Source organism: Lepisma saccharinum, chromosome 8 (assembly GCF_977018435.1).
Source record: "Lepisma saccharinum chromosome 8, izLepSacc3.1, whole genome shotgun sequence".
Lineage (NCBI taxonomy): Eukaryota > Metazoa > Arthropoda > Insecta > Zygentoma > Lepismatidae > Lepisma > Lepisma saccharinum.
The window spans coordinates 84,770,795-84,798,638 of NC_139236.1; the positions used below are offsets into that span (position 1 = coordinate 84,770,795).

At 38.6% G+C, this 27,844-nt stretch overlaps 1 protein-coding gene across 2 annotated transcripts in view; it reads right to left on the reverse strand.

Moving 5' to 3' along the window:
- Window positions 1-27,844, reverse strand: part of LOC145991607 (solute carrier organic anion transporter family member 74D-like) — a 31,925-nt gene that overhangs the window by 909 nt on the left and 3,172 nt on the right. Inside the window, exons 2-12 of one of the 2 annotated variants that reach the window (XM_083127668.1) lie at window positions 25,418-25,690; window positions 22,544-22,777; window positions 19,764-19,979; window positions 15,292-15,432; window positions 12,129-12,290; window positions 9,068-9,232; window positions 8,006-8,201; window positions 7,186-7,330; window positions 4,187-4,425; window positions 3,216-3,319; window positions 882-983 (exon numbers count right to left, since the gene is read on the reverse strand). In XM_083127668.1, the coding sequence (XP_082983794.1) occupies window positions 882-983; window positions 3,216-3,319; window positions 4,187-4,425; window positions 7,186-7,330; window positions 8,006-8,201; window positions 9,068-9,232; window positions 12,129-12,290; window positions 15,292-15,432; window positions 19,764-19,979; window positions 22,544-22,777; window positions 25,418-25,685 (1,972 nt within the window). In that variant the 5' untranslated portion in view covers window positions 25,686-25,690. The remainder of the gene's footprint in view (window positions 1-881; window positions 984-3,215; window positions 3,320-4,186; window positions 4,426-7,185; window positions 7,331-8,005; window positions 8,202-9,067; window positions 9,233-12,128; window positions 12,291-15,291; window positions 15,433-19,763; window positions 19,980-22,543; window positions 22,778-25,417; window positions 25,691-27,844) is intronic. The other variant, XM_083127669.1, reaches the window with a different exon arrangement.

Consider the following 27,844-nt stretch of genomic DNA (forward strand, 5'->3'; position numbering starts at 1 on the left):
AGGAGAGAAGGTTTTGGAATAAGGAGTATGGGGAAGACCACAGAAAAGATATGCAAAGTGCTTAGGAAAGTGGGGAATTAAAACTTACAGGAAGGGAGGGAGAAGCATTTTAAGAATAGCGAAGACTGCAAACAAGAAAAAGGAAAACAGAGAAGAGGAAGAAGAAGGGATTAACTTCGAAGTGAAAAGTAAAGAATGTCAGAGTGTGTACATAGGAGAAACGAAAAAGAGGCTGAAAGACATGTTGAAACAACATAGGGATGATGTACGACTTAAGAGAGAGAGAAATGCGATATTTAAACACACGCCTGTCAGGTGAAAGTATAGTTGACAACGGAAAGCCATCTGCTAGAATGTTCTAATAGTCTGGAGGGGAGTAATTTTTGTGTATATATATCGTCCTGTTTTGTACCTTGTACTTGGTGCAGAGTCTGAAGAAGACCTTGCTAGAAGGTTGAAATGTTACGTTTAGTTTGTTTTTATAATAATATAAATTTCTGCCTTGGTAAGCATATTAAGTTTTTCATCTGTGCCTATGTTTATTATTTACTTCGGTATCGTTCCTCTGTGACAAGCGGGAAGAAAGCAACTTATTAATAATAATTTCAATGATCAAGACTTTATGATGCCAAAAAATAAATGTCTTAGTTTTCCACGAAGCTAGTGATAAAAAGCGTGCAGTACTTTTGCTAACTGAATCAATACATTATCATAATTATTGTCAGTGGCGGCGATTAGGGGGGGGGGCAGTTGCCCCCTCCAACTTTTTGCCACTTTTGCCCCCGCACCTTATCTACAGGTGAAAGTAAAATGTCCCCTCCTCCAGTTTTGGAACCCAATCGCCGCCACTGATTATTGTTTATTGTTATTTTTATTATTACCTGCGGATAGGAGATTTAGCAAGTAGCGTAAAGTTATTCCATTGTAGAGCCAGCAGTTTCCTTTACCACTGCATGTTTTACCCCACACAAGACAAGTGTTATCTGTAAAAGAAGAAGTTCAATCAGTTCAGTTACAATGACTAAATAACCTTTTAAGATCCAGAATATAGATACTGTTTACTGATTTTCCTTTGTTCTCTTATTTATATATCAGTATCAGCCATATTTATAGCCACGATTTGCCCAGAAGGGTAGAAAAGCGACATAGGAAATGTGTAAGTTACTGAAATCCCAAGGAAATAATACAGGCATAACGGTGCTGACATCTCTTGGGAAAATCTTGAGATACATCTTCCTCTCAATAGATGGCAGGGCAATACACAGCAAAGAAAATGAACAGCTTTGACTGATTTTTGCCAATTCGTGTTCATCTGCTAACAAGAATTTATTACGTGTTCATATTGTTTGTTTTATAGGAGAAAGATGAAATGACAATGTGATAAATGTTAGGAAAATATGTTTAGAGAAGGAAGAACTTCGTGTCATAATATTTACGTCGAATTTCAAATACCCATACATTGTACAGCCTTGTGAGAAGTAGATTCGTGTGATCTATACACATTTTTGCCTAAAATGCAGTACGATATTCGCTGTAAATATTACACAGTGGTACTAAATTCTTTGACTGCCATTGAAATGGATGACATTGCTCGTAAATAACAAAGCAGGGCCCGAAATAAGTTAGCAATGTCTGTACGAGTTCATATAAGAATCGGACTGGATCACCCGTTGTTGAAAAGAAGAAACAGAATTGCATCGAATGGTCTTTAGAATGTGCAAGAAATAACCCAGGCTCATGTGAACTGAAGTGTATGATGAGGGTATACACATTGTCTCTCGGTTTACGATACGTGTCTCAATGCCATAGGTGTGTATACAGAAAACTAGCTCAAGGTGTGTACTTTCAGAGTGAAATTGATAGTTTTCAACTTTTTGTTTTTTTTACTAACGGGTACTATTTTTTTGGACGCTCCTCGTACATACACACTTAAAAACGAGTTAAAGAGTAACATTTGTAGTAGCAGCTATATAGCTCTACCATGATGAAAAACACCCCAGTCAAACTTAAAGTGCACAGTCACTTGTTTTTCTCTTCTCGCTTGCTCTTTACTTGAGGGTCCCCTTGCCGCCACGTTTATTATTCCCCTCACTTGCTTCGTTGTTAAAAGACTTAAACAACTTTAAATATTACCTCTCTACTTTCGCTGTGTACATTTTCTCCTTCATGTTAATACAAAGAGGATGTGTTGAAGAACGCTGCATACTTTGGCAACGCAAGGGCATGGCGCAGGGTTGCATGGTAACCAGCTAATTGCATCGCCCACACTCCCTTCTTCGCTTACGGTTGAAAACTCGGGCGCGTATTTGCAAACCCTATAGTGCTGCAGAACCAGAGGTATATAACACTTTCTTATTGGCTGTGTGAACCGGAAGTGATTATGTTCCGTGTCCATTGTTCCTTCATTTACAGCAAAAGTATGGAAAAATTAGACTTGTGATTATATAGTAATAAAGTTTGTAAAAAGATTGTCGAAATTATGTTAAGAAATATACGTTTATATAATAAAATATAATGTTTAAAATGCTATACATAATTTGCTCAATAGTCATTGGTAGTTACAATGTTTTCACTGATGTGAATTTAAATAGAAACATCATTCACTTCAAGAAGAGTTCCGATTTCTGTCTTCTAAAACATTAATATAAATAATTTTGCTAAAAAATGAACCTTATTGTAAATGGGTTTCTTATATTGTTGGGATGGATATCTGAAATCTACACTGATAATTTTAACCCTACCATCTAGCGTTAACTTGAAGGAACGCTTCATCAACTTCCGGAATGGCAGCCAATCAGTAGCCAAATATCGCTGGAGGTTCTGCAGTACTATATATAGGGTTTGTAAATACGCAACTCGGACGACTTCACCCATAGGGTTTTATATCTTCTTGGTCAAGCTATACTCCACATACAGAGGGCTTAAAGATTTAGATATTAATGACATGTCTACATTTCAGGAAACTTGTAATTTGTCATCTTGATTTGATTGATGCATTTGCTTTATTTTACTCGCTTTTCTGCCAGTTTTGGCTAATCGCGAAGATGAGGATGAGCGACGATATGAAATCGATGAAGAGACAGTCACAGTGCTAAACACTCTGCCACGGATGTCGACCATATCTTGTCCCAGCCCCTGGACACAAACATCCTGCGTTCCCTACAAAAATGTATTCACTATCAAAATAATAACAATATAATCGTAATAATACTCACCGAAGACCACGCCAAAGAAGATTGGTGACGGAATGAAGGCTAATATATTCATAACGAATAAATTCACTCCCATTGAAAGAGCTTTGTCCTTCTCATCAACACACCTAGAAATGATAGATAACATTAAAATTTTATTCCTCGCAAAGTTTCGCTACATCGTATTTACACATGTAAATACAGAGTGTCCAAAAAGTTACGCAGACGATATTTTGAACGTTCGTTACTTTTGTGCAAAAAGCAATAGAGACATGAAAGTTGTCCATGTGGATAATTTTTAAACATTAACAGGGAAATCATGCTCTACATGAACGTTCAGTAATGCGGGAAGAGTTGCTGAGGTACAAAAAAAAGTTTTTGTATAAAGTAAGAAACAAACATGGATAAAGGCAGCTGTGGAGTCGCTTGCAAAAATTTTAGATGTGTATCGATCGTCTGTGTGCGTATTTATCGAACTGGTAAAAGAATGATAAATCTTCACGCATTTTCTGCAGACTATTGTATGGGGTTATTTATGGCATTTTTTTTTTAAAAAAAAGGTTTTTTTCGAAATTACGAGGTGTACTGGCAACATTGGTCGTGTCAGAGGGCAATACCATGTGTGCCCTACATCTGGTTATGTTATTCAATCAATGCCTGGATGAAATAAATGAGTTGAAATTTATCGTACAAAAACCTAACCTAACCATCTTTTCGTACGATAAATATAGCTGCTACAAATCTGGTGTGGGTTTTCAAAAAATATAATGCACAATATTTATTGTATTGTTTTCTCAGTTAAAATCCATATCCACGTGAAAGAAATTGATTTAGTTAATTTACTCCGCATTTCTGCCTAACCTTACAACAAAAGCAATTCACACTTACGTTCAGAAGGCGAATTACGGGGCTCCAACAAAAAGGTGTTTGTGACGTGTGCAATAAGAGATTCCCTGTAAACCCGTGCCTACAATAGGCTGATAATTCAAACTTACCTAATGTAGATTAGAAAGTTGCTGGCTCTTCCTGTGGCTCCAATGAACTTCAGAACACACACGATGGCAAGGAAGGCGATGAACTTAGAAGCACAGTCCACGGGACAAGCCCCAGGCAGTGCAGACGCATCGGTGAAATCGTTTGGCACGTCCTTCGGCCACCCATCGAAAGCCTGGTTTTTCAAAGGCAGATTTAGGTGTTCGCTCAAGGCAGAGACGCAGCTACAATTCCTGTATATCTTGAAAAGAAATCTATGTTATAAAAGTTTGCCAGGCGTTTGAAGTAATGTTTCACTGATGACTCCATTATAGGCCTAAGTAACAACTACTTTCTGTAGTAAATACTTCTCTGGGATGAATGAATATCTGGTACATTGAATTTGCAGTGTCTATAAATCTCTTACTTTGAAGTAAATATATCTGTAACTCTTACTTTGAAGTAATTGGGTCTTAACGGTCTTACTTTGAAGTAACTGTTACTGTAAACCTCTTACTTTGAAGTAATTGGGTCTGTAACTCTCCTATTTCAAGTAACTGTTACTGTAAACCTCTTATATTGAAGTAATTAGGTTGTAGCTGTCTTACTTTGAAGTAACTGTTACTGTAAACCTCTTACTTTGAAGTAATTGGGTCTGTAAACTCTCTTACTTTGAAGTAACTCAGTCTGTAGCTCTCTTACTTTGATGTAACGGTGACTCCAAATCTCTTACTTAGAGTAAATGCATCTGTAACTCTCTTACCTTGAAGTAACTATCTGTATCTCTTACTTTGAAGTAACTATCTGTAGCTCTTACTTTGAAGTAACTGTCCGCAACTGTTAGTTTAAAGCAACTGTGACTATAAATCTCTTGCTTCTAAGTAACTGCCTGTGTCTCTCCTACTTCTAAGTAACTGACTAAATATCTTACTTTGAAGTAGCGGAATCTGTAACTCTTACATTGACGTAATTTTATCTGTAACTCGTTTAGTTTCATGTTATTGTATTTGTAACTCTTACTTTTACTAAGTAACGGTAAATTCTAACAACTGGTTCCGGTCTTCGATCAGTCATTTATTTTTGAAAACCAGTTACGGTTTTGTTGCTTCAAAAGTACTTAATTATAAATTACTCTACGCTTGCTTTATGCTTTAGAACAGTAATCGAACACGAATGTATTTCCTGTTAGAAAGAATGACGATTTGGAAGGCTGTGAGCAAAGTTCTGGCCAAGAGCGCGAAAATCCAACCAATAGAAGTCGAGCTCAGTAAAGTGCGCGTCAAATCTCCTGCATATGGCCTTGAGCGGCTGAACAGCACCAGCGAATCACAGACGTGCGACGTTGCCGTTTCGCTCAATCACGCTGTCTCTTTTCCGTGTGAGATTTCGACATGGCACCGCTGCAGTGCGCTGCTATTGGCTATCGCCATATGAAGAAGATTTCACGCGCACTCTAGTGGTTGAACGCAATTACGTCGGTCGGTGTTTAATATTCATAATTTATTTGCATGTACTTAGAATTAATTTGCATAATTTAGAATAAATTTGCATATCATTAGAATCATTTATATTTATGTATCTGCATATTTATAACTTTTATTCAAGGGTCCCGGGTTCGAATCCCGGTCGGGCTTGGTTGTTTGTGAATGCCCATTCATCAGTTTCATCATTTCATCACTCATCCCCATCTTCGCAAATTAGCCAAGAGGCACAAAACGCGAAGTAAAATAAAATAAATCAAATCAAATCAAATTATAACTTTTATTAATTTTTCATTTTTCATTTTATGAAAAATATGTAAAGAGAAGATAATTAGAGGTACTGAACGTTATTCATATGCAGATACATAAATGTAAATTAGTTTTAATGATATGCAAATGTATTCTAAATTATGCAAATAAATTCTAAATACATGCAAAGAAATTATGATTATTAAACACCCACCGCCTTTATCGCGTTCAACCACTACTGAGCTCTGTTGTCAGTTCTTCACCCCTACTTATTGCAAGGGCTGGACGAAATGGACTAAGAAAGACCCCAAAATTCTTGGGTCATTTTGCAGTTTGTGTTGTGATATTTTGGACGGGCTACATGCACGGAATGTAGCAGAGGAGAGAATTTGTCACTTCCCGTGACGTTCAGTTTGGCAACAGCGCGCTCCTTCTCCAATCGCATGGCAGAATGCACATCCGCCTTCATAGATGTTGCTTCCTGCAGCATTTAAAATCGCTTTAACAATATGTTTAGCAATCTCTTAAAGGGTATACAGGGTGATTCAGAATTCCTATTACGCACTTCTAGGGATTGTTGAGGGGACTTAGAAGATCAAGTTTTGATAAGGAACAAACGTCCGGAAACGTACTGTTTTGTTACTACGCAGATGACAGGATCACATAATTTCACATCTCCCGCTTCACGGTAGGCAACCCACATTGACGGAGGGTGACGTCTTCAGTCACCTGATGTCACATGTGCTGCTTCCAACGTCCTCTGTTTACAATCCGGTGTGCTTCGACCTTCGCGTCAGTTGCTATTCAGTCGTTCCGGAAGACAGTGCAGAATGGTTGAATACACGTTTACCGAGAACACCTACATGTTGTTAATTTACGGCCCACCGAGCAGCTCTTGTGACGCAGGTAAAGCGGGAGATGTGGAATTAGGTGATCTTGTCATCTGTGTACTAACAAAACGGTACGTTTCCGGACATGGGTTTCTTATCAAAACTTGATCTAGTAAGTCCCCTCTACAACCCCTAGAAGTGTGTAATAGGAATTCTGAATCACCCTGTATAGGCTATTTACATTAATAATCGGGAACATTTTCACAAGATTGTAAGTAGTCTAGAGCACCATTATGTAATATCACCATACGAAGCTTTTAAATTCACAGTTAATTTACTATTTTTCTTAAGTTTTTTTTCCCAGGATTCATAATTTTTTTGGAATATGTTATTTCATAGTTCACTCATAACAAGTATAGTTTTAAAATACTTGAGAACATAGAAAGTGGCTAATTTTCTTACCTTGCTTCCATCTTGAATTTCCAAAAGTTGACATCCGGCGTGACAAGGTGATATATATGTGGTGGAGCCATCTATTGAGCACACTGGCGAGTATTTGGCAGATTCGCAATGGCAATCCATGTTGCAGATAGCGGAAACGTCCAGCCTAAATTGTAAACAAACAAAGAAGAAGTTAACACGGAAAACATGGTCCAATAAAACCACTTAATACTACTCTCCAGTTTCAAGTTGATAATTGTGGAGCTACACCATAAAAAACACTTACTCTCCAGTTTCAAGTTGATAATTGTGGAGCTACATCATAGAAACCACTTATCCTCCAGTTTAAGTTGATAATTGTGGAGCTACACCATAAAAACAACTTACTCTCCAGTTTCAAGTTGATATTTGTGGAGCTACACCATAAAAAACACTTACTCTCCAGTTTCAAGTTGATAATTGTGGAGTTACATCATAGAAACCACTTACCCTCCAGTTTAAGTTGATAATTGTGGAGCTACACCATAAAACAACTTACTCTCCAGTTTCAAGTTGATATTTGTGGAGCTACACCATAAAAAACACTTACTCTCCAGTTTCAAGTTGATAATTGTGGAGTTACATCATAGAAACAACTTACCCTCCAGTTTAAGTTGATAATTGTGGAGCTACACCATAAAAACAACTTACTCTCCAGTTTCAAGTTGATATTTGTGGAGCTACACCATAAAAAACACTTACTCTCCAGTTTCAAGTTGATAATTGTGGAGTTACACCATAGAAACCACTTACCCTCCAGTTTAAGTTGATAATTGTGGAACTAGACTATAAAATTACTTACTCTCCAGATTCAAGTATCTGTCCGTGGTGGTCATTGGAAGGGCAACCAATGACTATGTAACACGCCATTCCAAGAGCTGTGACTATCCCAACGAATACATTCCAGCCAGCTAATTTACGTGCGCCAGGCTTGAATTTGCTTATTACAAATCCAGAAATAAGGACTCCCAACGCAGAAAATACAAGACCAACAGTACCTGTAAATAGAAGAGGGAGTAATTTATTACAGAATCGTATATTGTGTGTTCTCTTTCGCTTCTTGCCAGCAACAGCTTAAGAATTTCGAGTGTGGAGCATTGTTGCCACATTTAGGAAAATTTCCCTCAGTGAAGGGAAATTTGTTGGTGAAAAGGGATTTTTTTTAATAATATGGAACTTGCATGGAAGTTTGAAGATATGAGACTTATATTTGTTTAATTAGAGTTGTTTTGACGTACTAAATACATTTTTCCTTTCTTTCTTCACGTAATGAACTGCTGTCATGAAAAACTTCGTATATATTTTGTCCATTGCATAATTCAATACCATTGAACTTATTTTTTTGTTATTCCCTCCTTATTTGCATTCATTCACTCAATTTTATAATTCTTGAAATTAGTGTTTGGGGTTCAAATAATAATACACATTTTTGAAGCCTTGTGATAGCGATTTCAATTTTTAAAAAATGTAGGGAAATTTATTTTAAAAGGGGAAATTTTGTACCTAAAGGGAAATTATGCTGACTGGTTGTGGCAACACTGGAATCAATTTTCCAATATTAGTACAAAAAATGTCGGAAAAATTCTGGTGAAATTAAAGGGAAATCTCGGAAGATGTCAGTATTCCAACGGAATTCCAAAAGTCGAAAAGAGTATGACTTCAAAATTTAATTTGTAAAACTGTTCAATGTATTTAATTTGACACTCAAATCCCAATTTACATTATAAAATTAATTTGAGAAATTGGTTATTTTTATATCGTTTACCTTCTATTCTGTCCTTACTCCCAATTCATTTTGTCTTTATTTGTTACTTGTTACTTGCAAAAAGAGTACATGAATGTAAAAGAGTTGATGGGCCCTTACCGGTAATTATGCTAGCATCAGACGCCGATTTTCTGTACTGCGTTTCAATATACTTCGCCATGAATATCCAAAAGGGCAAGTACCCGAAAACATAGAAAACAGATGCAAAGGTGTTGTACATGAATATCCTATTTGTTGCCAGTCGCTTCAACCGCTTCATCAAATCTGTAAGGAGAAAAAATCAAATTGGTACTACACTTACTTTCCGCAACACCTCAAGCCGAAAGGGTAGGGCAACCAGATTTTTGTTGACCAAAAAGAGTATAGGTTGAAGCTGCGCATGCACAAAACATAAAAAGAAAACTAAAATAAGGGTGGCTATTTGTTATTGCTTCTACAGAGCATTCCCTGACATTCGCTACGAGACTCGGCGGCAAGCGGCGCGGCGTCAGCGCTTGTCTTGCCCGGTGAACGGGTCCGCAACAGTCGCACTCTACAGTCATGTTTCTTTCGCTCTCCCTGCCTTCGCTCTCTTTCCCTTTCTGTTGACGTTGCAGACTGACGCCAGTATATTCTTCCCTCGGAAGTTGTGTTGTGTCGTGTCCGTGTGTTGAAGATTGTGGCTTAATATGGCACCACAAAAGTTTACATTACAACAAAGGATTTATCTTGTCGAGTGTTACTTCGGAAAGAGGAATTGTGGAGAAGTGCGACGACGTTTTGCAACGAAATTTCCTAGTGTTCCCGTTCCACATAAGACCACTATATTAAACCTCGTAAAAAAGTTCAGAGTAACAGGGTCAGTTCTGAATAAAAGTGGAAAGAAAAATGGGGAAATCTAAAAAAATAAAGTATACAAAGACAATCCGCACACCATCCGTAAGTTAAAAGAGAGTATTGTACGAGAATTCTGGAGAATTACAGTAGACGAACTTGCACGTGTAAATGCCAATTTCCTTGGGAAATGCCAGGAATGTGTTGCAGCAGAGGGACATCACTTTCAACACCTTCTGTAGTCAAGGTTAGTACACAATATGAAAACTGTGTAATTTTAATAGCCGACTCTACCGACTGTCGCGGACCCCTTTCACCGGGAATGACAAGCCCTGATGCCGGGCCGCTTTCCGCCGAGTCTCGTAGCGAATGTCAGGGAATGCTCTGTATTATAGCCCCTATAAAATAGGCTTACACTCTACAGATTCAAATTACTTAAGGGTCTAATGTAATTAGCTAATTACAAATACTTACTCACCAATGGGCACCATCATTCATACTTCTGGGATGATTTTGCTTTCTTGAGTATGTTTAATTCATCCTTTATTGCCAGTCTAAACTCTTCACAGGTCATGTCCACATTGAATTTCACTTTCATTACTTGTTCGAGTGTTGACACCAGGAGTGTACTTTTTTACTCTCGCCAATAAGTTTTAATAACACTGAAGAGTCCTTCACAATCAACATTTGTACCAGGTAGAGTAAACATGAATTTTATAAGAGGTCCAATCACTTTTAAATTTGACCCAGCCTGTACTGAACTCCACTTACCCATCATTGTTTCTTTTCTTTCCCCCCAATCTTCAAGATTTTTTCAACGGCTTTTGAAATTGCACAGTAAGTGTCAAAAATATCATTATCATTAAATTCCAATGATTTTGAAATATGTTTTGCTTGTTGATGGAATGTGAAAATGACTCTTGAAATTGTTCATAGGAAATTCTTGAGTCAAGGAGTAAATACCTGTTTGTTGACATCTTGACGTTTTCTGTTCTGTGGATTGTAACGCATATTTACGCGTAAAATAATGAATGAAATTAAATAGCAAGGGAGAGAGTATATTTGGGGATTTTTGCAAATTGAAAAGGGTATAGAGTATATGAACCTCCAAAAAGAGTATGTCTGGTCACCCTACAAAAGGGCGTATCGGGACTAGCAAAAGCAAGGGGGTTATACTGAACGCATCTCCAACTGGCGGGGCGGCTGGGAAACAGCGAATCAGCAATCAGTTGAATTTTCATCGACTGAAATCTGGCATTTTCGAGTCAGAAGGTACCGAACGTTGTTCGCGGACAAATCAAATGAGCGTTGGCTGCACCACATGTTGCCAAACGAACTGTAAACCGCGAGAGAGTCTTCTCGGATAACGGTATTTCCAGAACCAGAAATCAGCGGAGGTTACTGGTAGACAACTACTCACGTAGTCCTATACGAGGGAGTTTCACACGCAAATTGACAACTGGCAAAAAATAGAAGTACGCTTGGCAACGTTGCTTCGGGAGAGCGATGTGATCCCTTCATCATTTACTTCGCAACTGAGTTTGTTGACTCCCATCGAGCCACACACCCTCGAAGACGATTGGTGGACATAAATAGCCGTCAAGGTCAGCCGCCAGGTGGAGCTGCGTCCAGTATAGTGATAGGTGCTGGGTTTAGATGACGTCAGCTGCTCGGTTGTTGATTGGGTGCTTCGGGAGTTCTGACTCGCTTTTAAGTTGAAAATACAAAATAGCCAAAAATGTGACTTCGTCTTGTTATATTACTAACTGCTTCATTTTCTGAGGAAATGTCTTGCCTTTATTGCATCATTTATTTAAAAATCGAAATGTAAACCGCATTGTAACTCTTAACAACAACTTTTTCTTTATTGTTTTTGCATTTATTAAATAGTTATGTTCAGGACAGCCTCAGCAACGTTATTATAAGTGTTGATTTTGACATGATTTTTGTTATTTAGAGTCGATTTTCTTACCCTATTGGCTAACCGCGACGATGAGGGTAAGTGATGATGAAATTGATGAAAGGAGACTCACAACGAACACCCATTCCCAAACAGGGATTCGAACCCGGGACCTCTGGCGTCGTGACAATCTGTGCTAACCATTCCGCCACGGAGTTTTGTAAGTGTGAGACTGAGAATGAATACAGGGTGTCCCAAAGAGTCCGGTCTCGAATGAAAATGCAACGTAGACAGAACGCATGTCTCCCAATGTAAAGACCCTTAAATTGTCCCAATTGATGCCTCTCGTGAGCATTACACAATAGAATGCAAGCATGTAAACTGAGTTGAGGACAGAGTGGCGTTTGTGGTGAGATCGTGTAGACCAATTTATGAAACGCGACCTACCTTTCAGCGATGGTTTTTGCTCTTCTTCAATAGCTTCCAAGTCGCTTTCTTCCTTGTTCTGGAGAGCTTCCATTTTCTTCTGCATCGACCGTGGGAGTGTGCTGGGCATCAGAGCCATAACAGAGCCGCTCACAAACAAGCAACACGCAATTACGATCCACCCTAGTCAAGAAACAAGAAACAATTTAGTGTCAAAGTACTGGCCCGAGTGGATTAATCTTTATAGCATGGTTGTTAAAGGTCCAGGAATTTAGAATAAATTCAATTCCGGTCCAGGAGAGAAATTCAGCAAACGTAAATGGGTTCTGGACCGTAAAAAACCTTTTTATCTATAAAGTATTTCAATTCGGTCCAGGAATAATTTTTACCAGATCAATTTAAATACGGTCCAGGAACCTTTTTACGTTGAAACAATACGCAACTTGCGGGAAAAAAGTTCCGGTCCTGCAGCGGTACCCAATAGAACCCATTAGAATTTATGGGTTCCTGGACCTTAAACAACCCTACTTTATAGTTCTATACCAGCGATCATGATGGTAGGCGTCTGGACTGAAATGCGATGTTGTCAGATTTTGGAAAGGAGAAGCGATCAATGGAATCGCTGGAGCCTGCATACGATGCAGCAACATCACAATCAGTGATGTGCGTCTACGTGTAAACAACGATAGTCTACATTCTACACGTAGTCTATTTTATACACGTAGATGACGTAATCTATGTAAACAACATAGCGAGAGATGATAACTTAGCAAAGGGCGCCGTGAAAGTAGAACAAAATTATACTACGTATCAGTTGCTGATGTGTAATGAGAACTTTTCATACTCTTTCTTCGAAATTCGAACAATTTCTCACCTAGGAAGGGACCTAATATAGGAAATATTCTAGTGTTTTATGGGAAAAATACCACTCTTGGCTCACGGCTGCCATCTGTTGTTGTTTTTTGCATACTATTTATCTTCTTCCATAGTTGATAATAGAAGAGAAGAGAAATTTCGTTGTAAATAGGATTCTGTTCATTTCGTTAGGAACCAATATAGTTGAAAATGTCACTTTCTTTTCATAAAACCCTTGAAAATTAATTTTAATGCACTTTAGATTGTCTACGTAGTCTATGTAAACTACAACCCAATGTAATCTACGCGTAGATTACGTGTAGACAACGCATGTAGACGTAAACTTATAGTCTACGGCACATCACTGGTCACAATGCAGTACTCCCTAGTCTGGCAGGTAAAACATGGAACGTCTCCGACCGCCATCTCAGAAAAGAGATTACAACAAAATACATAAGGTACGTGTTCCACGGAAACCCCTTCCCTCCCCCTCGTCGTGAGGTTATCATTGGAATAATCCTGAAAGTTTCCGGTAATTCTGTAAGCTCCTTACACCTGGTGGACCTGCCAGTAGCAACGTCAAGTGTCTGTCGCACATGAACCAGCATGCAGCCAATTAGCCGACGACGGGAAATTCTATTGGGTTCCGCTGCAGAATCTAAACCCTTTATCTCGGACAATTTAAATTGGGTCCAAGTTGCGCATTGTTTCATTGAAAAAAAGGTTCCTGGACCGTGTTTAAATTGATCCGGAAAAAAGGTTCCCGGCATAGGCGGAGTTCTGGAGGGGCCAGGGGGGCCTGCCCCCCAACTTAATTTTTTTAAAAAAAATAACACATGATTAAGTTCAGTTACTACATTTTTGTTATGAAGCCATACCTCAAATCTTGACATTTGGCATGATGTCATGTGCAGTAATTGCGCCGCAATAGCGGGTCTTAGACGATTTGATTGATGTGTACAGTTTGAAGAAAGAAAAATGTAAAATGACTTTGTGTTGAGTCAACAGTTACTGCTGAGGCATCAAAAGAACTTTTCAATTTAAATTTTCTAAAATTTCTGAAGCTTATTATTGTACCGTAACTTTTTTAAAGTAATACGAGTATTGTATCAATAAAAAATTAATAAAATGCAAAATGCAATAATCGTACTGTTTTGCTTCTTTTAAAACTGACAACCAATATACTAATTTATATTTGTTTACTTAAGCGAGGAAATTTAATATTTTCAAATCTAAAAGGCCTAGAACTCAGTGTTCTTAATTTTTTTTTTTACTTTCCGGGGGAAGGCCTCCGGACCCCTTATAAACTAGGGGATATTCAATAACCCTCACGTACATCATATGCTTCTCCCAGAGTTGCCCCCCCAAAGCAAAATCTCAAACTCCGCCCATGGTTCCCGGACCGTATTTAAATTGATCTAGTAAAAGGCTCCTGGACCGAATTGAAACAGTTTACAGATAAAAAGGTTCCTTACGGTCCAGAACCTATTTACGCTTGCTGATTTTCTCTCCTGGACCGGAATTGAATTTATTTAAAATTCCTGGACCTTTAAAAACCCTGGACAAAAGTCGCTGTGTTATTATTTCGAGGTTAGCCTGTTTTCTTTCAAACGCATGCTAAAACGAAGTTCTTTGTCTTCTAAATATCATAAGTAGACTACAGGATGCCCTTTCAGTTGCTGGTCTCTGTTCTTCAAAATACTATATTTCTTTTAAAAAAAAACGACACTGGCACATAATCTGCAAACCACGAAGTTCTCAATAAGGCCCAGTGTGCCTTGTTGGGCTCACCAAGTCTGTATACCATAATTATCAGATGTTCCAGTTCTACACTTGTGTTTATATTATCAACAAAATTACCAGTAAATTAGCACATCACTATAATTTGTAGCAAGGGTGCCCGCAGGCAGGGGCCAGGGGGTGCTCTTGCCCCCCCTGAGATGGTCAAATTGTAGCGATATTATATAAGAAAAAAGTAAGTTACAGCAACTATTATTATTATTATTATTATTATTATTATTAGTTGAAGTAGGATTACATTTAAGCTTACAGTCTATTTTACACTGATTATATAACTATATAAGAAACAGCTTTTTGTCAGTATACAGTTGGCAAATTCTATGCATATACAGAATATGAAAATTGCAAATGTATGTAATTGTTTAAAGAACGTAAGTAGTTGTAATAGTAATAATAGTAAAAACTAATAGCAATAATAATAATAATAAAAGTTTCAGTGACCCTGCCCCCCCTCCCCCCTGAGAAAAATTTTGCGGGCGCTCTTGCTTTGTAGCCTGCAATTTGAACTGACACTACAAATTGTACGTACCTATCCACCACGCACCCAACCATCTTGGATCTAGGGTATCTATGGTTGGCGTTAGAGTCGGTGAAATGTAATACTTCAAACAGAATGATCCCAGGGCATACCCCATTGCTGGACCCAGCATCCTCAAGAAGAATGACACGCCTGAAATTAAAAAAATGTTATTAAATAGTACATAATTCTCACTGACCTGCGATGGTTTCATTGCAGTCATTCTGTGTTGTTTTCTAGGATGACTTTTGCATCCTCAATCAGGATCCGACGTTAATTTCTCCACATCACATCACATTTCTTTAAAATTTAATATTACATTTTTTATGCACTCCAACTAGGACTACCACAGTATGACCCTGCCCACTGGAGACTTTTTATTGAAGCGTAGTTTGAAGTGCGTCCTTCTTCATAACGAAAAAGAACTTGCATCAGTTCCCGTTGCACATCCAGTTATTATGCAAGAGACATACGGAAATCTTGATATGAGGATGCATAAAATAAAGTACCAGGAACACAAGTGGCAAGTGTGTGGTGACTTTAAAGTGATAGGTAGGGAGGGGAAGTTGATGAAATGTCATCTTTTTTCTGACATCTCGGACACGATGCCCATTAAATATACACAATATTACACTTCATCTAGAACCCAAAAAAAATTTCAAAGTGCATTTTTTTGCATTTTTTGCCAATTTTCAGGTTTTAGGTCATTTTCCCCGATTTTCGGCATTTTTTCATCATTTTTCGCAATATTCGGTGTATTGTTTCGTCATATTTTGTCACTTCTTTCATTTTGGTAATATTCTTGAGTCTTTTCACCAAGGTGAACATAGGCCTATATATATGTCTCGCAGGATTTATTTTCCTTTACAGTGCCACAGAAACACACCACACTAGGATCACCAGGCAAAGATGCGGGAAATTCATACACTTTACACCAATTCATTCAGTGTATACGACTTTTTCATAAAATTGTTTCAAAATTATTCGGTTGTTTCCATTGGAAATCCTCATTGCATATTTTAATTGAATGTGCATGTGGTGTCATTTGGTGCCTTTTTATTTAAAGCAAGATTGAATTTTGTTTCATTTAATTTTCATTTCACTTTTTAACCTGAAAGAAACAAATTTAATGGTCATTTTTTGCATTTTTTTACGTCATTTTTCCAATTTTTTAGGACATTCTATATGCTAGGTCATATACCTATATTTTTTAGGTCATCAACTTCCGCTCCCAAGTGATAGTCATTCTGTTAGGTCCACAAGCAGGTTACACAAAGCACCCCTGCTTTCTTTGTTAGTGGTACAGTTGAGCAAGGTCACATCACTGGACGCATAAGGAATGGCCACGTAGACAGTGGATTGTAGGCTCGAAAAACAAAACAATAAAGTCTTGTTGACAAGTCCAACTCAGCTTCATATCAAACTAGGGTTTATGAAGCAATTCCTTAAGGCTGAAAGCAATGAAGGTGAATGCTTTCAGCAACTGTGTCATCGATTCCCAGGCATCAGTAATGCCAAAATCAAAGAGGGTATCTTCACAGGTCCAGTTATCAGAAAACTTCTTTCTGGTGCTAATTTTGAATACGTTATGTGCGCAGCAGAATGATCGCCATGGAAAGCATTGCGTGATGTAGTCAAAAACTTTCTTGGCAACACAAAGGATCCAGACTACAAAGAAATGGTGGACAGAATGCTTGTTTCTTTCCAAGATTAAGTCTGCAATATGAGCTTAAAGGTGCACATGTTACATTCACATCTGGACTATTTCCGCAAGAAGGAATGCTGAGCGAAGAACAAGGAGAAAGATTCCACCAGGATCTAAATGAAATGAAACGCAGATATCATAGTAAATGGAACAAGAACTGCTGGTTACTGAAGAGAGACCATCCAACCAGCTCACAAGCTAAAAGCATCGCAAAGAAGTTTCTTTAAATAAGTCAAGATATCATAAAATTGAAACTGTGAACTTGCCATTCTAGAACATGTTACCAGTACCAGTAAAACAGTAAGTGCAAAGCGGTGTTTACATATGCTTTTAATATAGTGTTTTTCTTCAATCCTGTTTACACAATACAGTACTTATTTTTATATTATTCTCATAAATATAACAGTGTAATATAGGAGTGTTCAGAAGAGTAAAAATAACAACAAAAAACATTCCTTGCATGTGATAATGGAGTGTATTAATCCTGCATGTGCGTGATTCAGCATGCCTGAAGTATAAAAAATCACTATTTGAACATTATGCAATGATCAGAAAGTTTAAATTCGCAGGCCTGTGCTTTAACACTTAATATGTATATCTATGTATGTACGAGAATGTACCTATAGGTTAGGAGTATGTATATAAAGTTCAAATAGCCGAACTGTGGCCGAGCGCGTTAAGTGGTCGACTTTCTATCCTAGACGTCGAATCCCGGACTGGGCATAAGTGCTACGTTGCAAGTGTCTCTTCATCAGTTTGATCTCTCATCCTCATAGTAGCGATTAGCTAAAAGTGACAGAAAAGCGACGTGAAATGACAAAGAAAAATGCAGCAAAGTTCAAAGACCGAAAACGTTACATGAACAATGATAATAATAATGTACACTAGATCCCAGGGACTCCTTGATGACGTCGTGGCCTTATAATCAAGGCGGTGGAGGTGTATAATGGTTTGGATCAAGCCCCGATTAGCCTATCTGTGCATAAAGTGGACATAAAAACTAAAAGAAAAACACCAGCATTTACGCTCAATCCGTCGTATGTGTGAATGAGTTCTCTCGTATTCACGTGCGGAGTACAGAGCGAGCAGCGGTACTGTAGCGTTGTAAGAGGGGCGGAAAGGAGACTTCGTCGGTCGCGTTCGTGCATGGGGAGATCTCTCGTCATCCGATTCGTGAGTAAGTGTGTGACTGATAAGGCACCAAAACATCAACCTCGTTTCCCCGTAGTAAAACCCAGTAACTCCTTGTTGCAGGCCAACGAGTCTCTGGCGCATAGGCCCATGGCCAGGATAGTGTACTACAGGTAGCGTTGTCCTGCATTCGTCCTTTTTTGTGGATTCGAACCCTTTTACAGTCTTAGCTGTTAATTTGGAATAATATTTTATCCTTGAAAACAGTGTAATTTTAATTGGTTGTAACGACCGCCGTGTTAGGCAGATTTCAGTTGTATATTGGCATTATCATATTCGTATACTTTCAAGTTAAGAACTTTTATTAAATTATTTATACTTAATTGTTTTTATAATTCATGTATATATTCACGATTTATCTTATGTTATAATATTATTCGCGTATTTTTGCAACATTTATTCAGAATTTATAGGCTAATAATTATCCCAAATAATATATGCAACGTTTTCATTGTTTTTCAAGCACAAGTTAAATACATTTCTTCTTAATATCGATTTTTGTTCAACAATGTACAAGATTGAAGTAATTTGTCTTCGTTATAAACTAAATCTTTATTTAATCATTTTTTTATGTGCAAGGGCAAATATGATTTATTTGATAAAATCAATTTAGTTATTTCTATATAGTTTAATATTGTAATATTATAGCAAAGTATTTCTCCCTCGTTTTCAATAAAATATCGTATTCCTATTGGCTGTTTATGTTAGGAGTGGGGGAACCACGCTTCGTGTTCTTGGCGATGTAAAAATTTCCACGTTGGCATTTTTAATTGTTGCCAACCCTAACTTTAGCTTACTATCGCTAATTAACATTGATGTGTTGTATAAATTAGCACTTTTTCTTGTGTTATTTTATGTTATGAGTTTGTATTGTAAGTTAGAACAATCTGTTATGCTGCGCCTCGCGCTTGAGGTAGCAGTTGAGGTCTTGCTATTAACTGTGAAGGCGGTGCGCGGACTCTCGTGTTAAATAAATTGCTTATCACTGCCTGCGAGCGTGCATGACCCAACAAATTATAACTTTTAACTTGTGCGAATCAGTATGTACGCGCGCGATTCGTGATTAAAGATTTTGGACATTTTAATTATAAAGTATTTGGAATTTTATTTACTGTCACGTGTCGCAATTCGGTGGTTTCCTTCCTGGAGGAAGGGTGGATCGTCTTAATCCCGATCCCTGGGTGAGAACTGGTGCTCCCAACTGACCAGCCGGAGCAAGGAGCGGTGTGTTGCCAATTCGGATCTCCATACACTGGAGTTACTTACGAGTGGTGGCACGTTGCATTGCATTTTGTGGTGCCGCAACGTGTTTCATTGCATCTTGTGGCGCCCAACGTGGGGCATTGCATGGTTTAAGAATTTAATGAGGAAGTTTTATGAAACACATTTTGTTTCCTTGTTAGGAGAGCGTGTCCTCCATTTTGTTTTGGTTAAGGGGTTCATCCCCGTATTGTGTGACTGGCGAAAATAGCCTATGTTCTGATATTCCCACAATATAAAAATCAATCAATCAAGTTCCTCAACCTTGATGTAGCCTGGCCTACATTTACAAAGTGCATTAAGCAATATAGAGAGCAGAAGCACTCACTTATAAGGGCTGGCGCGTTCCTCTTGCTGCTGTTGTCGTCCAGATATGAAAGTCCAAGGGTGTAGTAGATTGTGCCCCCTATCCCGGCCACAAACTGGGCAAAGAAGAGGATGAAGACTGGTGCTGAGAGGGATCCCTCTTCTGTGTCCCCGCACGGCTGCTGAACGCTGGAGGAGTTGTCGCTCGGATCACAGAGTCTCAGCTGTTTCTCACTCACTGTTTCAGAGAGAGATCGAATTCACATTACCCTACCACTCAGTAAGCTTACATAATGTACAGCGTGTATCGTATAGAGTAAACAACGTAACAGGTTTATTTTTTTAAAAAACAAATATCTGAAACACAACAATGAGGTTTGTTGTATAACAATCAGAAAATCTTGAAGTTTTGTTTTCATGAGCAAGACTTTTGCAAACACGGCCATTGTGGCGCTGGTGTAGTGTTAAAGAAAATGGCGAGTTTCACAGGTTCAGAAAAAGCAGGCTGTGTCCTAAAGTTCCCAGACGTTACACCACTAGACTTCTGCATTTAGGGCTTTGTGAAAGACAATGTCTATATGCCACAGAATGTGCATCAGCTAGAGAAAAAAATAAGAAACGCCCTTGCTTTGGTGGACGAGGGGTTCTTGGAAAAAGTGTGGCAAGAACTAGAATTTCAATAGGATATGTGTCGCATAACTGGTGGAGGCCACATTGGAACATTTGTAGACATTCATAGAAACATGAATTCATACACAATAAATATCATTGTTATATTCCATATAGTTTAGTCGAAATAAATTCTTAAAATTGTTTACTCTATTTTGATGCACTCTGTGTTTTATACGCTGGTTAACATTGTTGATGTTTTTAAAATTACTTTAACAAACATTTTTTTAAGGTGCCAGTTTTTTTAACTTTAAATTATACTTCACAATAGGATTCGAACCCCAACCTGGTCTTTCCAGGTCCGTACTCGCCGATTGACCCCTGACCCGACAATCAACAACACAGTCGCTTGCAGACAAATGCTGCCACACTGCGTACAGCGTGGTGATTATTGTTTACAATAAATTTTCAGCAGTATTAGAATGGTACTGCTTTCCTCCAATTAACAATGTTTTCAAATTTCCTTTAATTTTCTTGTACCATCACCATTCAACAGCCATGATATTTGTATCTTTACAACAAAACATATTTATAAATTAAATTATTTGTATTGGCAATGGTTATTTATACATTATACATCCCCTTGGGTTGTTACATCTAATCATCGTTAATCCACATGATTGCAATTTGCCCAAAGCATAAGATAATACAAAATAAACGCTGAAATGCAAAGTTATCACTGTTCCTCTCACGTCCCTTGCCGCTATTAAACTAGAGGCAGAAATAAGCGGCGTTCATTACCCAGCAACACCACCCTCATCATAGCGATAGGGCCTCCCCGATGGCGCAGTAGTAGCGTCGTCGTCTTGAAATCAAAGAGTCTGTAGGCCCAGTCCCGATTAGCCTTACTGTGCATAAAGTGGACTTAAAACACCAAATCAATCAATCATCATAGCGATTAGTGACTAAATACAGGGTGTTTATGAAAGAACTCCGTGGTTTTGAAGCTAAATATTTTATAAAAACTCAAACTCAGGAAAAAGTAAATACATGTTTTTGAAGGTAATGTTATGAAGTTTTGTTTACAATGTAGTAAATTCCAATGTGTGCCCCGTTTGTAGCACGGCACACATCCAAACGATAATCAACTTCTTGCCACGTCCTGGCCATCATATCTGGGGTTGATGGTTGCCACAGATGCGATAATTCTTTACTTAGATGGTTGACATCTTGAATTTTCTCCGCATAAAGCATGTCCTTCACATGTCCCCATAGGAAAATGTCTAAGGGAGTAAGGAAAGGGTCTAATAACACGGTCATGCATAAGTCCGCAACAAACATTCAACTTGGGCGAGTCACGTTGATGCTCAATGAACTCATGAGGCGGCTGCGAGTCCCAAATGCGACAACTGTGTCGGTTAACAGTACCACTGACACGAAAAGTGGTCTCATCGGTAAAACTAACATCGTTTAGAAAATCATTGTTTTCTTCTATCTTGTTCAGCATAGAAACAGCAAACTGTAATCTCTTAGTCTTGTCTGTAGGCTTAATTTCATGCAAAAGTTGTATCTTGTAAGCTGTTAGACGAAGCCTCTTGTGCACCACTTTATGAACAGTCGATCTTGGTATCCGCAACTGAAGACTGCGTCGTGTCAAGGATTATTTGGGGCTTTGTACGCATGAAGTGCGAATTCTTTCCACGCCCTCTTCAGAAACACGCGGCTTACCTGGCGACTTTTGTTTCAGAACACTTCCAGTTTCTTTAAATGCCTTAAGCCGTTGATGAATGGTTTTGTCCGAAGGCTAGACACCACCATACTCGGGTCGAAAGTTCCGCTGCACGGTAATAACAGATCCAGTTTCTACAAGCCATATCACACACTGCGGCTTCTGTTGTGGCGTCGCCGTTGCACTGAACTGCACTGACTGGGTTCGGCTAGGATCGGCCACTTTAAGGTCAACGCTGCGCAGCGTTGCCAACCTTTGTTGGAATAAACTCCAAACGGCGTGAATAAAACTTGATGAGCTACTGATTTCAAAGAAATCAACTAACCTGAGTTATCTAATACCGTTTGCGCACTATGATTGTTTAAAACTCCGGAGTTCTTTTATAGATACCCTGTATAAAGTACATAACATAATACAATAATTTTTCCATCGACAGTATACCTTTCTACATTTTTTAACAATACCTTTTCTGTTTGACGAATAGTTGACATCCTTCCCCACTCCGTACTCCACTGTTAGTTCCAGAGCGTCGTCCCCAGGTCCGTAGATAAAGTGTGGCAAAGCAGTCAATAAACAGAACAGCACGACGAAGTAGATGCCCACGCACAGCCACCGTGGCCTGTGACCTTTCGCAGCATAATAGCTCAAGAAAATCGCAACGAACAACTGACTGAAGTCATTGCCCACTGAAATGATGCCTGAAAGATACTTTGTTAATATTCAATCACGTTTTTTTTTAACAAATCAATATTAATTTTTTCTACACTCTGTCTCGATAATCTGTGGAGCAAGGCCATCGCATTGTCCCCTCCATGCACTCACTTTCACTCTCACGCGTTTGTTGGTCAAGCCCTCTACTTGCGTAGAGGCTTGGTTTCGTTCGTTCACTCCAGAGATTCTCGGGACAGAATATACAGTCGGATTATTTCCATAACATCTCTACAGGCACCTCCACGAGTTCAGCTTTACTTCAAAGCCAAAGGCACAACCAGTGGCCGAATAGGAAATAAATTACTGCCGGTATGCTTGTATGCATAGACCTGTCTTTTGATACAATCCTTTTTTTTTTGCTGAAAAAATACATGGATTCTCATTCTCTCTCTTTTATCACCACAAATTGCGCTCCTTTTCTATTTGTGCCACTCATGAATTGTAATTACAGTAAAACTTCGTTAATCCGGACCCCGATAACCCAAACCTCGCTTAATCCGGACAGGCCAAAAAAAAGGCAGAATGCGAGGTTTTAAATGTGGCTAGAAGTCAACAAGAGAACTTCCCAAAGAAAAGACAGTCAACCACTGATGAAATTCTGTTTCCCGCAGACTTTGTACTGTACTGTATAGTGTATTTAGGCCCATGCTCTTTAAATACACCATAATAAACGTATTTTGTTGCTATAAACGGAGTTTTAATGCACTTTCTACTGTTCTTTTAGGTTATTTCAGTTAATCCGGACTTTCGTTAAACCGGTCAACTTATCCCCCCCCCAATAGTCCGGATTAACGAGGTTTTACTGTACTAATAATGTATTAGACACTAAACCAAGTCTTTTTGATTGAGTATGTTAATAGATTCCTATATTTGGTTCAGTTTAGAACTTCTTAGCATACTCTCGGCGCTATTGTTGCGTTTCTCATGAAGTGTGATCGACAAGCAGCGCTCTGCCGTGGACAGCGGGGTGGGGGGGGGGGAGAGTACAGAGTGCCGTACGGTACAACTCATACGTGCAAGAGAGAGAGATTAATTAGCGAGTACATTGTTGGTCTTTACATACTACTTGTGCAATCAACTCCAATGAATAAGTGCAAATTTAAAAATTTCCGGCATCTTAATTTATTACCGGTATGTCATACCGGCCCAATTCGATCACTGGACACAACTGTACTGGCTTTCCGACCAAAAAATGACCGGTCCAATCAGCTCATGTCTCGCCACTCCTATCCTGGTCCTACTATTATCATACGTGGTATAGTCCACGCGTTTACATCGTTAACGTCGAAGAACTGAAGAATGCCGCCGCCACGAACGTAGGTGGTGATAAATAGCGAGCGAGTTGTTTTCGTCCAATCACACTCGACCTTCAGTTAACGGGCGCAGCTGTCATTCTGCTCGTCTGCTCCACGTGGCGTCTCAGTCACATGACTGCGGATACGCTGTTGCCGTACTTTGCAACTTCAATGTGGAGACCGTGGGAAGGTGCTTTGTGCGCGGAGGGACAAGGTGGCGTAGAGTAGATGTGTGGCAACACTGTGCGTTGAATGTGATTGTTGCAGCTGTTGGGCGCGCTCCGTGGACTTCAAAGCCAGCCGGTCGTTAACCTAGCTAGCGCGTCGACTATAAGCTGTTTTGAGATAATACAAAACGTGGCAAGAATACCAGATATTTACGTACATTGGCAGTCAATTTCAACTTCTTGACAGTTTATTATTTCCATTCCTAGATGGCAGCGTAGGTCAGCATTACTTTATAGCTGAAAAAGTGAGATAAATTGAGACGTTCATCGTTTTCATGTATATTTTCACTTACAGTTGTTGAACTCTTAAAAAAGAATTGAAAATGATTTGTTGATGATTCTGTAAATTAGTAGTTCAATGCTATGTAAGTGAATATATTTCAAATATTAATCTTCATAAACTGAATAACAAGGGTCAGCGCAGTATGTTTTGTATTATGGCGACGATCTCAGTTTTGTTTTGTGTTTCATTCTCTTGCGAACTTTCAGCTCTCCTGATTCTCTACCACACCTACCTCTGACCTCCTAGGACCTCCCAGATGGCGCAGTGGTAGCGTCGTCGCGTTGTAATCAAGGAGTCCAGGGCTCGATACCCTGTGGAGGCACATAGTGGTTCGGATCGCACCTTAAATTGTAGGTCCAGTCTCGATTAGCCTTACTGTACCTAAAGTGGACTTAAAACATAAACTCAATCAATCAATCAATTGGCAGTGTATTAAAAACTTTGAACAAAATATTTTTTTATGAATAAATTCCTGAGTTTATTAAAAGCATGTTGAGTACAACTTGACTATCATATTTTCTTTGCAGCGAATTTCTTAACGTTCTTCCGCAAGTCTCTCGTCTGCCTTGTGGGAACAAAAGTCTACCAACAAGTACGGTGACGAGTATTGTGTGAGACGAAAACTAGCCGGTGAGCAAGTACCACGCAACTAGTCGAAGTCCAACTTGAAAATTCAGCAGGAGATTTAGATTCGTGTGATTCAGGTATCAGTTAATTCTATGAAACGAGGGATGAAAAACAGGCACGTGCCCGGAGGACCAAACCTTCGGGTTTAGAAATACTAGAGACTTGGTTAACTTAAGTTTAACGTTTGAACCTCACCTGTAGTTCTGCTGGGAATCTTGAACCTCTTCTCTATCGTCGTTATCGTAGAATTGAAATATGCGTAACTGGACGCGTATATGCAGCCCATGAGCCCATAGAGGCAGACATACACATTCTTATTGGCTAGTTTTTGCAGGAGGGGACCACGGAAATGCCCAAATCCGCACGCCGTCTCTTCTGTTACCGGAAACCCATCAGTATGGAAGAGTACTTCCTGTTCTGGTGGGAGAGTGTACTGTTTCCGTTCCTTCTGAGTTTTGGCCATGTCTTCTGAAAAATACGATTACTTATGCAAGATATACAACTGTTAGACACAGCTGCTGCTATGTACAGTCACCAGCAATAAAAGTGAGACACCTAGATCCTGAAATACTTGCTTCCCTGCAAGGCGTGAGTGTGTTGCCTAACCTTACGGCGTTGAGTGGATTTTAATACCAAATTTTCAATGCCAACTTCTGCCACCGCCTTAGAGTTAGGCAACACACACACAACGCTTGGCAGGGAAGCGAGTATTTCAGGATGGGTGTCCCATTATTATTGCCAGTGACTGTACTGTTAGAAGTAACCGTAAAATTTACAATCCACCGTCAAAACAGTGCTTGTCAATTTACGAAAACGGTGCACAACCATTTTTTATTCAAATTTTAATATTTCGCCATATATAAAGCTTCAGAATGATTATAAATTAAGGTCAGGTGTATTTTTAAAAATACATTTATTCGTATACATCTTAGAATCCATTATAACAAAAACCTAACAATCTACAGGCATTTTCAGTGTACAATATGTGTTGTTTGAAAGGCAAAGTGAAATCAATAAAATAATCTTTCATTAGATTTGCATCCGGAAGTAATTGGCCACATATCGAATATGTACACTTCAAAGGGTTTTTGTTTTCATTCGTTAATTGAATGAAGTTGCATTCATTTATGTTAAATCTGAGGTCATTTAAGCACCTCCATTCACATAATTCATCTCATCTTTAAGATTGATTGTATTGTACAGTGTTGGGCAAAACAGAAAGGTAACCGAAACATGGAAATGACATTGGTTACCTCTGTTTGCCTCACCCTGTATATACCATTAATTCTTTGCATAAACTAATGTAATATCATCAGCATACAAAGGGATTTTTGAGTTCTCAATACAAATTGGTAGATGGTTTACAAACAAATAAATGAGAGAGGGTCTGTATTAAATCCTTGGGGGACACCTGACTTTACAGTGTCTCCTGTTGTCCTCTGCCTTGAGGTATGATTTCAGTAAATTCAACAGATTAATTGCCAAACCATAGCCTGATAATTAGGAAGACAAATTTATGGTAAATAAAAACTGAGGAGAACGGTAAATAAAATGTTAGATCAGCGGTATATACCAGCTGTGAAAAAAAAATTGGCACACACTTTTTCATTATGAGAGGAAACAACATACAAAAGAGCTATACATTGATAAACTACTTCATTTTTATATACTGTACACATGCACAAGTACTTAGATGTCCAACCAAAAAGAAAACATCAACACAAAATCACTTCATTTCTAAATTGCATATCTCAAGTGATGTATTCATTGTATGTATTTAAAGGATATCCTTGCTGTCCAACAAATAAAATAATCACTACTGCACATACACAAACACATGTTAAAAATCACATGATGATAAACAAAATTCATTCATGACTGAAAACAAATGACACCATTGTTTCCCTTGATGTGCGGGAACAGACTAATCTTATCGCTGCTACAGCTAGCAAGTTCAATGAAACTGGAAGTTGAGTAGACATTCGGAGGAAGAAAGGAATGCAGCTTGACAGGGACCGAAGTTTTCGAACTGAGATTATGTGCATGGGAAATCCCAATTTGCAGAGTCTTCCTGATGTGATCGAAGATAAAACGTTCTTCACCTGCTAGTGGTAGGAAACTTTAGGCAAACGTTTCGTTACAAATCGACAGTTTGCGCGCACAACCTCGATTGCCGGTTTTTGCGTGTTTTCTACTTAATTTGATGATATTTCACGGTTATTTCGCGTAAAAGCGTTCATTTCGTGGAAAAGTACACATTTCGCATTACTTCGCGAATAAAACTCATGCATATTTCATCATTGGGGGTGTAGTTTGTGTGCAGAATGTTCAAAATTGCAACTTTTTTTCACATTTCGCGATTTCGCACATCGCGAAAATTCAATGTCCCTACTGATAGTTTAAAAAAAAAATGTGATGGTTCCTTTTATCAATATGGATTGTGTGCACAGTAGATCTACGGTAGAAAGAATTATATGTACAAATATCTTGGACAAAATTTGTTAAATTAATTGTATTAGATCTACATAGAACCCATGTTTATTATCGTTTATGCATTTCTTAACATGTTTGAATATTACTAGTATACATAAAATTTGTTCAAAAACTTTAGCTGGTGTGCAT